Below are 13,103 nucleotides of genomic sequence, written 5' to 3' on the forward strand. Positions count from 1 at the left end.
TCCTGATCATGTTACTAGCTGGTGCATAATGCTCCATAAAAGATCTAAGGGAGAGGGGGTGGCTAAGGAGGTCAGGTTCCCCAGGAGTACATGACCCCTGATTGTGGGGACTGGAGAAATGAGCAGTGTCTCAGCCTGAGGTCCCATGGCCACCACACAGGATGTTCTGTACAGAAAACTGCTTTTACCTTTGTCCACGTCAAACTCATAGTTGTCCCAACCGCTCCTAGAATATTCCAGGTCCAGCTTCATTGGGTAGTAGAGATTCCATTCTTCTGGGATCTCCTCTACTTTCTACTTTCGGAAAGAGAGAGCAAGCGTGATCAGAGGCCAGAACACAGAATCCCAGCTCCTCATCTGAACTTCAAGACCGTGCCAGCCCCTACCCCTTTTTCTGAGACAGAATCTACAGTCCTGGCTAATCTGGAACTCACTGTACAGACCACAGTGGCCTTGAACTCTCAGAGATCTGCCTGCCTCAGTCTCCTGAGTGCTGGAATTAAAAATATATGCCACTATGTATTTCTTGTTTTTTTAAATTATATTTCTGCACAACCCTGTGTAGCTCAGAGAACAACTCCCAGGAGTCAGTTCTTTCCTTTGACATGTGGGTTCTGGGATGTAACTCACCTCTTCCTCAGGGGATGGCAGATCAGCTCTCAGGATGTGATAATAGACACATTTATTGCGCAGCCAGAGAGGGAAGGGGCCCTCGACAAAAACAGGCTTGGATGGGTTGTGGCGGGCCAGGGCAGCTTGCTGATCAGGACTCTGGATTCCTGGTGTGGAGATGAGAACCTAGTGATGCCTTAGCAGCGAAAGGCCCAGAGGGATCCGGCAGAAACTGGGACAGGCTGGGGTCTTACCTACAATGTGGGGCTGGATGGGATCTATGCCTGTAGAGTCACTGGGCAAAGACATCTGCAAGGAATAGCAGGGATGCAAGATTGTGACTCCAGAGCATCTACGGGGAGCCAGAGAAGGCAAAGGGAAAAAGGATGCCAGCAAATCCTGAACTACTGTACCAGGTCCCCTAGATGTTACAAAAGTGGTCCCTTCCTCTTTCTTTGTAGCCAGTTTGGCCGGGGCTGCCAACATTGAGCCCATCCTGAAGGGACCTCGGAGCCATCTAACTTATGTGCAACCCGCAGTGACCTCGTCCAAGTCATTGTACAAGAAGGGACAAATACACCTGACACAGGATGTTTCTGTAATGGCTAAATAGACTAATTCAGGTCCAACTGCGGTAATAAGGAAGGCCATGAGCATTAACACCATGAGTGAAGGAGAGCCCAGCCAGGGATGGTAGCTGCAGGAACCAACAGGAATGCATACCTGGTAGACAGTGACCTTGGCACTGAGGTCAGGCTCCATGTGTCGCAGGCTTAGCTTAGCCAGGTCCAAAGGGTCCTGGGGCAGATCTCGGGGCACAGGGTAGGGGTTGATATTCTTGAAGCGGGTGAGCCACAGCTTCATCCGTAGGAACTTGAGCATGGGGTAACTGTGGCGTCCAAATATCTGAATCAGTAGGAACTCTGTCTCTCTGTCAGGCATGACTCCTGTGCTGGGAAGATCCAGGTAGAGCCTCAGAGAGTCATGTATGGTTAGACAAATGTCAAGTCAGGAAAGAGCAGGAAGGGAGGGCAGAATTAAAGGGGATTTACTTTTCATGATTTTTTTTTCTTTCTTATTTTGGTACAGGGTCTATATGTATAGCCCTGGCTGGCCTGGAACTCTGAGATCTGCCTGTCTCTGCCTTCCAGAGCTGGGATTAAAGGTGTGCGCCACCACACCCGGCCATCAGTGCTTGTTTTGTTTGAAGCTGGGGCTGGGGTGTAGCCGAGTAAAAGTGCTGGCCTGGCACACACAGCTCCAGTTTGACTTTACCATACGAAAGAGCACAGCAGCACAGGCTATAATCCCAAGATTTGGAACGAGAGGCAAAAATCAGGAGTCCAAGGCCAGGCTTGGCTAAACAGCACAGCAAATTCAAGGTCAACCTGGGCCACGTGAGAGGATGTAAAATGTACGTATTGGGGCGGGCAAAAGGGCTGGAGAAAAAATGGCTCAGCAGTTGAGAACGTGGACCACGTGAACTCCAATTCCAGGGTATCCAGCCCTCTTCTGGCTCCCTGGGGCACATGCACTCACTCATGAACTCACAGAAAACAAAGGCTGGGCATGGTAGTGCATGCCTTTAGCCCCAACACTCAGTCTGAAGCCAGTTTGGTCTACAAAGAGCGTTCCAGGACAGCCAGGGCTGTTAAACAGAGAAACCCTGTCTCGAAAAACAAAAAACAAAACAAAACAAAAGGCAAACAAATTCAAAGCAAAACTTACATAGTAAGGATGAGCTTGAATGCCTGCGTCCACTCCACCCCCCTCCCCCAGGAGCTGGGGTGACAGGCGTGCACCTGAGGCTGCTGGATGCTGGGGATCAGCCTCGGAGCATCCCAGTAAGTCCTCCAACTGAGCTACAGCCTCATCCCAGTAATTCTAAGAGGAGTAGAAATCCTGAGAGGTAGAGACGGAGAAAGCAGGGGAATGAAGCAGGTGTGCTAAGGCTGGGCCCACATCCCTCACCGTGTCTTTCCATCTGATCCAGCACAGCAAGCCCACACTCCTGCTGCCGTGGATAGTGGACGAAGATGCGTTGGATAACATTGCGGGGCCTGAAGACCTCCTTGGGGAAGACATCCAGCAGCAGGTTGTACACTGACAGGTCCCGCTCCACGCCGAACTCTGGCATCTTGCGCAGCGCTAGGTAGATGAAGTCCACGTGGCCACGCTTGCGCACACTGTGCTCCCCAAAGCTGCGCACGGCACGAATGAAGCTTTTCTTGTCTCGTTCCCCGTTTGCCGATGACCCGAACAGTTCTTCATGGACAACTGGGACCTTGTTGGGCTTCCTCTGGGGCTCGGGAGGTCGAGGAATCAACCATGTGTCATCCTTGTGTGTAACTGCACTGCAGTGGAGGCCTCGTGGGGCCCGGAGGGACACCTGGGAGAGCACGGATGCCACTTAGCTTTCCTGGCAGAGGTGCCCTCAACATCATGGAGGAGCTTTGAGACTGTGGCCGCTAGCCCTAGCTTAGGTACCATGACAAAGTACACTGCCACATGGTGGTACACACCTAAAATGCCAACCCCCAGGAGGCTAAGGCAGGAGAATTGAGATCTCAAGGCTAGCTTGAACCACACATCATATTCTGAGGCCATTTGCTATTACATATGGCTCTTACACACACAATCCAAAAATACACATACTATTGTGGTTTGGATAAGAAATTCCCCATAGGCTTCTATTTGATCACTTGGTTTCCAGTAGGTGCTTTTGGATTATGGAACCTTTGGGACTTGGAGCCTTGCAGGAGGAAGTATGTCACTGGAGGGGGCTTTGAGGATTTATGCTTCAACTGTACAGTTTACTCTCCACTTCCTATGTGTGCTTGAGTGTGACCCTGGCGTCTGCTCTGGCCACCTGCTGCCATGCCTCCCCTGTCATATGGACTCATCCTCAGGACCACAAGCCCAAATACCTTTAAGTTGCTTTTGGTCATCGTACTTTAGTACAGCAATGGCAAAATAACAAAACAAACGGGCTAGGCAGGTCTTCTGTGACCTGATCTTGAGAAGGTGAGTGTAAAGCCCAGGCCTTACCCCTCCACTCATGAATGCCTAGCCTGTGGTTACCTGAGCAACAGGAGCTTCTGAGAGGCCAGTCCTGCAGATACCTCCCCAGCCCCTAGAGAGGCCTCGGGCCAGCAGTCTGGCCTGGACCCAGCTCATGCCTCTGCAGATTCAGCCACCAGTCAAGAGAAATGGAGACAGCGTTAGCCTGGCAACACACCTGTAAGACAGAGAACAGTTCAGACCAGAGAGCCTAGCCTACAAAGCTCCAAGGCTTTTTGCTTGATTTTGTTGTTTTTGAGATAAGAGTATCATATAGCCCAGGCTTGCTTCAGATTTACTATGTAGCCAAGGATGGCCTTAAACTCCTCTACTTTCTAAGTGCTGAGATTACAGGTGGGAGCCATCAAGCCTGATAATTTTTTTAAAAAGATTTATTTATTATGTACACATATATGTCTGCTTACCAGAAGAGGGCACCAAATCTCATAGATGTTTGTGAGCCACCTTGTGGGTGCTAGGATTTGGACTCAAGTTCTCTGGAAGAGCAAGCAGTCAGTGCTGTTAACCTCTGAGCCATCTCTCCAGCCCATTTTTAAAAATTATATTTGATTTATTGTGTGTGCTCGTGCATGCCTGCCTCATGTATACACTACATGCACTTGTGTGGAGGTCAGGGATAGCATGGAGAGTTGGCTCTCTCTTCCAGCATGTGGGTTTTAGGATTAAACTCAGTTTTCCAGGCTTGGCACAAGTACCTTTATACAATGAGTCAGCTCACTGGCTCATACCTGGCAGGTTTTCTTTTTTTTTTTTTTTTTTTTCCTGAGATAGGGTTTCTCCACATAGACCAGGCTGGCCTGGAGCTCATGGAGATCTGGGTCTGCCTCCTGAGTGCTGGGACTAAAGGTGCATGTCACCCCTACCTTACACCCCAGTTCATTTTTTTCTAAAAATCCATTTATTTTGCCGTGTATCTGTACACAGATGTATAGTCCACATTACTTTTGTGGAGGCAAGAGAACAGTTTTTCAGTAGTCTCCTACCTCACTGTATAACTGCCGAGATAGCTGGCTTTTTTTTTTTTTTTTTTTTTTTTTTTAGAGACAGGGTTTCGTTGTAGTTTTAGAGCCTATCCTGGAACTAACTCTTGTACACCAGGCTGGCTCGAACTCACAGAGATCCACCTGCCTCTGCTTCCCGAGTGCTAGGATTAAAGGCGTGTGCCACCACCACCGGCCCGGACTGAGATAGCTGGCTTTTAAACAATTTTATGTGTATTTTGCTTGCATGTATGTCTATATATTACATGCATGCCTACTGCCTGTGAAGGTCAGAAGAGGGTGTTGGATCCCTGGAATTGGAGTTAGAGATGGTTGTGAGCTACCTTGTAAGTGCTGGGAATCAAACCCTGGAAGAACTCTTTTTTTAAAAAAAAATATTTTTTTATGTTTGATTTAACTTTTATTTTATGTGCATTAGTGCGAAGGTGTCAGATCCCCTGGAACTGGATCTTCAGACAGTTGTGAGCTGCCATGTGGGTGCTGGGAATTGAACCCGGGTCCTCTGGAAGAGCAGTCAGTGCTCTTAACCACTGAGCCATCTCTCCTGCCCCCTGGAAGAACTCTTAATGGCTGAGCCATCTCTCCACCCTCTAGACCCCCAGCCCCTTTTTGAGACAGGGTCTTACTGATGGCTCTAGCTGGCCTAGAAGCTGCTCTGCTTCTAACCTTACCAAGCTCCCCCACCTCTGCCTCTCCCGGGTGGGGATTTACAGCAGGCAGCGCCACAGTTTTGGAGACAGTCTCTCACTGAACTGGGAGTTCACGAGGTCAGCTAGATTGGCTGACCAGTAAGCCCCAAGGACTCCCCTTTCTCTGCCTCCTCCAGCTTTAAAAGGAAAAGGAAAAAGGCTTGAACACAAGGCTCAGAAGAAAGTAGGGACCATTTGACCACAGGTGTGGCTTAAGACAAAATTATTTTTTTAAAAAACCTTCTTTGTACATTCCAGAGTGTGTGTACACGGATGTGCCGTGGCACCAGCACAAAGGACAACTCAGAGAATTCTGTGCTCTCCTTCTACCATGTGGGCCCTGGGGACTGAACTCAGGTCCTCAGGCTTAGCAGCAAACACTTTTACCCACTGAGCCATCTCAACGCCCCCTCCCCTTTGGTTTTTTCCAAAACAGGGTTTCACTGTAGCCCTGGCTGTCCTGGAACTCCCTCTGTGGACCATGCTGGCCTTGAGCTCACAGGCCTGCCTCTATCTCCTGAGTACTGGGCTTAAAGGCAGGCGCTACCTACCACTGGTTGGCCTCTTTAAAAAACACAGAAAGACAATTATCACATGTACTCACTCATAGGTGGTTTTTAAACATAAAGCAAAGAAAGCCAGCCTACAAACCACAATCCCAGAGAACTTAGACAACAATGTGGACACTAAGAGAGACTTACATAGATCTAATCTACATGGGAAATAGAAAGTAGAAAAAGACAAGCTCTCCTGAGTAAATTGGAAGCATGGGGACCTTGGGGGAGGGTTGAAGGGGGGAAGGGAGAGGCAGGGAGGGAAGTAAAGAAAAATGTAGAGCTCAATAAAAATCAATAAAAAAAATCTAAAACCCAGTTGTTTTTGTTTTTCAATTATGTATGAACATTTTGTCTTTATTTGTATGTATGTGCATGGTGCCTGCAGAAGTCAGAAGAGGGCTTTGGATCCTCTTGAACTGGAGTTTCAGATGGCTGTGACCCACCATGTGGGTGCTGGGGATTGAACTCAGGTCCTCAGACTTGGCAGCGAGCACTTTTTACCCAATGAGCCATCTCACTAGCCCTATCTCTTCTCTCCCGGGTACTTGAGATAGAGCCCAGGTGGTCAGACTCATGCAGGTTCTTACCGACTGGGCTGTTTCCATGGTGAGTCTCTCTCTTGCCCGAGTGCTACTTCTGGAAACTGGTACAACGCTGACAAGTGGCCACACTGCACACCCTTGTCTAGATCCTGAACTCTGGCAAAAGGATCTAACCTCTCACAGGGCTGGTGGCACATGTCTTTAATCCCAGCACTTGGGGGGCAGAGGCAGGCGGATCTCTGAGGGCAGCTGTGGAGGGCACAGCTTACAGACAGCACTAGAAAAGAAAGAAACTGAGTGGACATGTTAGCACCTGGTAATGTCTGCTGTTCTACAAAGCCAGCCCTCATCAAATCTCCCAGAATCCCGAGCATCGTCCCTCAGTAGAGCCCATCCTCATCAAAGAGGTAGCATGTGCTTTGCAAAAAAGTTTGCTAGCTTATTCCTCCCTGGCCCCAGTACTGTTTCTCAGTCAATAGAACCCATCCTTATGCTTATTGCAAACCCTTCCTCCCTGGGCCCTTGTCCTGAGCACTGTTTTCAGTCAGTAGAACCCTTTTATTCCTTTTGTTGTTGTTGTTTGTTTGAGAAAGGGTTTCTCTGTGAAATAGTCTTTGGCTGTCCTGGAACTCAATCTGTAGACAAGGCTGGCCTCAAAGTCACAGAGATCAGTCTGCCTCTGCTTCACAAGTGCTGGGATTAAAGGCGAGTGCCACCACTGCCCATGCGCCACCACCACTGCCCAGCAGTAGTGCCCATTCTTGTGAGAAAGGCCACAGGGCCTTTGTTATAGAGATGCACTTTGCAGGGCTGGAGAGATGGCTCAGAGGTTAAGAGCACTGGCTGCTCTTCCAGAGGACCTGAGTTCAGTACCCAGCAACCACATGGTGGTTCACAACCATCTGTAATGAGATCTGGTGCCCTTTTCTGACATGTAGGCATACATGCCAGCAGCACATTGTATGCATAATAAATAATCTTTAAAAAAAAAAAAAGAGATGCACTTTGCAAAGGTGTTTCTATGCAGTCATGCCTGAAGCTTTGTCATGATAACTGTCACACAACATGCAAACTCTCCCCCAAAATTTTATTGTGCTTAAACGTACAAGAAATAAGTCTCTTGGCATTAGACTCCAGAAGCTTGGATCCAGCACCAGCTAAGTTGTGCTGACCTAAAGTTTCATTCTTAACCTCATCCAGGTCATCTCACTGTCGGCCATGACACTTTCAGGGACCCTCACAGCTAGCCTGTTCAACACAGTGACACCTTGTCTCAAACAAATACAAAAGTATGAGTGTGGACTTTGTCAAATATTTTTCTGCATCATGAAATCATGTAATTTTGGGGTTTTGTTCTTAATGTATTTTATTATTATATATTAAAATATATAATTTATATATATATATATATATATATATATATATATATACTAAATTTTTAGATATCCAACTACCCTTGCATTTTGGAGATACGTTCTCTTAGCCACAATGTAGACTCCTTTCGGTATGTTTGCAGACCCGCTATAAAGAACTTTAGGCGATAGTCCAGAGGCACTGGCTTGCAGTTTTCTTAGTGTACCTGTGGGGTTTTTGTGTCATGGTGCCTAGGCCTTGGAGAACAATGTTAGGAAGAGTTTGGGTCACCCTTGCCACCACTGGGTGCAGCAGGTGTGGCGGCACACCTGTAATCCCAGCATTGAAGCGGGAGGATCAGCTTTGTATACATAGCAAGTATGAAGCCAGCCTGCGCTGCATAAAAACCTGCCTCCAAAAACAGGGTAAGAAAACAAAATACCTTGGGAGCTACAAGATGGCTGAGCGGGTAAAGGCAGTTGCTGTCATGTCTGACTGCTGGAATTCCGTCCCTGGAATCCAGAGGGAAGGAAAGAACTGACTCCCACAAGCTGTCCTCTGACCTCCACTGGCACACACACACACACACATACACACACACACAAAACCTTCATCTACTTGAGCCAGGCATGGTAATGCACCTTTAATCCTAGCATTTAGGAGGCAGGGGCAGGCGGATCTCAGTAAGCTCCAGGCTAGCTAGGGCTACATAGTGAGAACCTATTTAAGAAAAAACAGCCTTTTCTCTAGTATCATTGCCCAAAATCTCCCTCCAACTTCCTGATCTTTTATCACAAAGCTACACTGAAGTCACATCCACACACTGGCTCCTTCCTCTCTACTTGACGGCTGCCCTAGTCATGTCAGTAACACTAATCCAAACTGGTGTGTTCCACACCTCGAAGAAGCCACCAATAACTTCAAAGTGTCGACTTGCTTGATTTTTCCTAAGTAGCAGATAGTGAAGGCCCCTCCCCCACAGCCCTTTGTTAACATCCTTGGTTTTCTTCCTGGCATTCAGGGTCCTGCAGTGTCTGCGAAACTGAAGGTGCAGACAAATGTTCTGGGAGCATAAAACGTGCAGACTCTGACATATCCAACATGTTTGCATATCTGACCAACATCTGGTGATAGCTGCAGCTAGTGGTCTGAGAAAATGCAACTGGACTAGACTCAGGCAGTGATTCAGTAGTACAGACTTGGCCTAGAATCCTCCAGTGAGCTGCTGGGGACTCTCAGTGATAGAAGCCCTGCCTAGAGTCCCCCAGTGAGGAGCTGAGGGTGTGGCTCAGTGGTAGAGCCCCTGCCTAGAATCCCCAGTGAGGGGCTCATGGTGGACTCATGGTGGGGTACTTGGTTGGCATACAGTTAGGTAAGAAGAATCTAAACCTTTGCTTTGCAAATTGTGTTCCAGGACCTATAAAATGTTGACTGCCAGACCTACTGTGTGAGAATTTGCTTTGCGGCAGCCATAGGTGGCTCCTAATGTATTAGTCAGGGTAGTGACAACTTGTGCTTATGGTTCCCTAACGCTTTCACCTCCATGCCTAAACTAGCTTTAGTAGAGAGCAGCCAACTCCAACTCCGAATGGGACACCGACCGACATACCTTTGCTTCATGTGCTTCTCTGGAGGCCAGCCAGCGACACCACCCTTCCCAGTAAGGCCACAAAGTCGGAATCATTCAATCTGTCAAACAGTCCTGGAGACTATTTCCAAATCCACCCGCTCCGCTGCAGGTCACCACATCAGTCCACTCGGCTTCCCTGCATACCGTATATCCACCGCTTCGCCCAGCCAGTTACGTCCCTCCAGCGCAAAGACAGCTCTAACAATGTAACTAAGTGAGCGGGAAAGAAGGCTTTATTGATGAATACTTTCCCTGAGAGTCTGGGGACCTGAGTTTGATCCCTAGCACCCACATAAAAAGGTGAGGTGACATGCCCTTGCAATCCCAGCACCAGGGAGGCAGAAACAGGCAGGTCCCTGAGCTCAGCGGCCAGCCAGCCTACTTACTTAATTACAGGTCCCAGTGAAAGACCTTGTCTCAGAGCACAAGGTGGACAACATCCAAGGACATGTGTCCTCCTGTACACATGTGCATACATGAACATGCACTAATACATCCATGCAGCCACACATGAACACATAAAATGCTGGGTGTTATGGCAGATACCTGTAATCCCAGTACTCAGGAGACACAGGCAGGCAGACCTCTGAGTCTGAGGTGAATCTGAGCTACACAGACATAGTAAGTTCCAGACCAGCCAGGGATACATAGTGGGACTCTGCTTCAAAAAACAAGCCAGACTTGAGACAAGTGCTGTGGCTCCAAAGCCAGCACTGTGGAGGATTGCATCCAGACCAGCTGGTAGTAACTAGTGAGCTCCATGGCAGTCTTGAGCTACAGTAAAGTCCTGGCTAAGCCGGGCGGTGGTGGCGCACGCCTTTAATCCCAGCACTTGGGAGGCAGAGGCAGGCGGATCTTTGTGAGTTCGAGACCAGCCTGGTCTACAAGAGCTAGTTCCAGGACAGGCTCCAAAGCCACAGAGAAACCCTGTCTCGAAAAACCAAAACCAAAAAAAAAAAAAAAAAAAAAAAGTCCTGGCTAAAATGTAAACAAATAAGAGCCGGGACAGAAAGGTTCTTGCTGCTGGAACAATGCAAGTCTAATGACCTGAGTTCAATCCCTGGAACCGGAATAAGGTGTAAGGATGCAACTCCATAGCTGTCCTCTTACCTCCACCGTGCACCACAGCACATGCGCCCCCCCCCCCATAACTAAAACACTTCAAATAAATATCAGACGGAGTTTACCTGCTGAACTCTCCCTATCCCTTGAGGTTCCAGCCACACTGTTTCTGAAACAAGACACGTTTATTGGTCTCAGAGGCTTTGAACTTGTTTTACCCCGTGTCTACTGCTTCCTATCTTGGTGCAGGCCTGGAAGAGGAAGATCAAGAGTTCGAGGCCGGCTTGGGATACATAAAGCCTCTTGTTTCAGGGAAAAACACATTGCTTTCAACAACCACCATTTGAAATCACAAAACTGCCTGTTCCGTTTTGTTCAATAATTGGCTCTCTTAGATAATAATTTTTTTTAAAATCTGTTTTTCTCATTGCTGTATCTCCACCAGCAGGATCAGTGCCTGGTACGTGGTAAGTGCCCAACACCGACGTGCTGTGTGGCCTGAGCCGACTGTCGCACCTGCGAAACCGGACACTGAAGCAAGAGGTGCAGAGCAACCTTTCTCACATGTCCCCAAGCCTGCACCCCCCCAAAGGTCACGGTGCCCTCACCCTGAGGCCGAGCTGACGGTCGTTCTCCACGGCTCTACCAGGCCTGGAAGTGGACGCCCTGAAGCCCAGACTGTCCCATCGTCCTCCCACGCGCGACCCACCTACTCACGCGGCCGGCCCGGTAACCTAGACGGCTCGGTGGCACCGCTGGACGCCGTCATGTGGAGTCATAGAACTTCCGGTTACAGGCTAAAGGGACAGCAAATCAGAAAAGCCTGTGGCGATAGATCCCGCCCAAAAGAAGAGACTCACCAATAGGAAGGAGGGAGGACACTGATCCCGCCTCTGGGGGAGCAGGCCCTGCTCCTTCCCAAGTGCGGGAGGCTGGGGGTATTGGGTTCGCGCGGCGGAGGCTCTGCACTGGCGGCGGCTGAGCCTATCCCATCCAGTTTTGTCACCCGAAGTGTGATGGTAAACTGTTGTTTCGTACAAAATATTGTTACGGTCCTGAAACATCACGTTCGATTCCGTGCAGAGCTGGGGATGACGCTCAGGGCCTCTTGCGTGCCAAGCAAGCACTCTACTAATTAAGCCACAGCCCCAGGAATTATTATTTTTACCAAACACTTTCTTTAGTTCGGTTGGTTGCATTTGAGTTGTTTGAGCCAGGGTCTTGCTATAGTGCCGAGGCTGGTCTCGAAACCCTGGACTCAGAGGTCTCAGGGTTCAGTCTGGCACTTCAGGTGGGCAACATTGCCAGCAGCTTTAATAGGATTCCAAGTTAGGTTTATTTATTTTATCTACGTGTGTATGTAAATCTGTGTGAGCACATTCACGTGGAGGTCAGAGGACAATTCAGGGGGAATAGGCCTTCTACCACGTGGATATTGGGGATGAAATTTGGGTCATCAGGCTTGGCTGCAAGCACTTTAATAATTAATTAGAATTTTTGAGGTTTGACTTCATCTATGTAAAAGAGCCATATAAGTACAACAAGGGCTACTGTGAGAAAGGACATGCATTCCTGGCACCCTCTCACTCCCGAACAAGGAGTCTAGGTTGACGCTTCAAAACTGAGGGCCACGGATGAACTCAAATGTCCAAACGTGTTTTAAGAAGGTTGGGCTTTGCTACGTATAGAGATGAAAGGGACGTGTGGCTTGTGAAATAAGCAGTGCCGATGAGCTACTTCTAACAGATAGTGTTTAAGAGGCTTTTCAATGACCTTCCTGCAAAACAGGCAACTGCACTATTGAGCTGTTTTGTGTTTCAAGAGAATTCTAGTGAGATGCCCAAACTAACAGAACAGTTGGCTGGACCACTTTGACAAATGCAGGAATGTGCTAAAAGGATTGTAAAAGTTTCAGCAGAAGCAAAACTGGAGATTGATGAAGACACTTACCTGAGCTTGTTCAACCCTCACCCGATGGATGTGGTGTGTACCTGGGCAACTGGAGCCACATCTGCTCCTATCTGCAGAACCACAGCTGTCTCTGAAGGCAGCACAGTTCGTTGGATGAGGCGCCTGGGAAGAACAGCTTCGATAGATGTGTCAAGCAGCAAAAGCCACTGGAAACACGGAGCTGGAGAACAAATTTGCTGAAGGAGTCACCAAAATCAAGAGGGGTATTGTATTTGCTGCCTCTACTTATGGAGTTCAACATTAACCACCACCTGTCTGTCTGATCACATTGACTACAAAAGCTTACACGTGTTCAGGTGGTTCTCCCATCTCAAGAATTGGTTCAAGCATTTTACTATATTTAAATCGGCTCTCATTCTAAGAAGGCATGTAGCATACACATTTGTATATAGCATCTTTCAATTAAAAATGTACAGGTGGAGCAGTAGTCTTAAAAAAAAAACTTGGGGCTGGAGAGGTGGCTCAGAGGTTAAGAGCACTGTCTGCTCTTCCAGAGGACCTGAGTTCAATTCCCAGCAACCACATGGTGGCTCACAACCATCTGTAATGAGATCTGGTGCCCTCTTCTGGCCTGCAGGCATACATGGAGGCTGAACACTGTATAC

At 48.3% G+C, this 13,103-nt stretch overlaps 1 protein-coding gene across 9 annotated transcripts in view; it reads right to left on the minus strand.

The window, feature by feature from the left end:
* Window positions 1-11,323, minus strand: part of Ecsit (ECSIT signaling integrator) — an 11,918-nt gene extending 595 nt beyond the window's left edge. The window contains exons 1-9 of one of the 9 annotated variants that reach the window (XM_057766672.1): window positions 11,136-11,245; window positions 10,653-10,778; window positions 9,445-9,675; window positions 3,694-3,850; window positions 2,584-3,001; window positions 1,336-1,559; window positions 867-921; window positions 631-779; window positions 189-294 (exon numbers count right to left, since the gene is read on the minus strand). In XM_057766672.1, coding sequence (XP_057622655.1) covers window positions 189-294; window positions 631-779; window positions 867-921; window positions 1,336-1,559; window positions 2,584-3,001; window positions 3,694-3,789 — 1,048 coding nt within the window. In that variant the 5' untranslated portion in view covers window positions 3,790-3,850; window positions 9,445-9,675; window positions 10,653-10,778; window positions 11,136-11,245. Of the gene's footprint in view, window positions 1-188; window positions 295-630; window positions 780-866; window positions 922-1,335; window positions 1,560-2,583; window positions 3,002-3,693; window positions 3,851-4,097; window positions 4,120-9,444; window positions 9,676-10,652; window positions 10,779-11,135 lie in introns of those variants that run through there. The other 8 variants (XM_057766669.1, XM_057766668.1, XM_057766666.1 and 5 more) reach the window with 8 other exon arrangements.
* Window positions 11,324-13,103: the final 1,780 nt, after the last annotated feature.

This window comes from Chionomys nivalis, chromosome 4, assembly GCF_950005125.1.
Source record: "Chionomys nivalis chromosome 4, mChiNiv1.1, whole genome shotgun sequence".
Classification (NCBI taxonomy): domain Eukaryota; kingdom Metazoa; phylum Chordata; class Mammalia; order Rodentia; family Cricetidae; genus Chionomys; species Chionomys nivalis.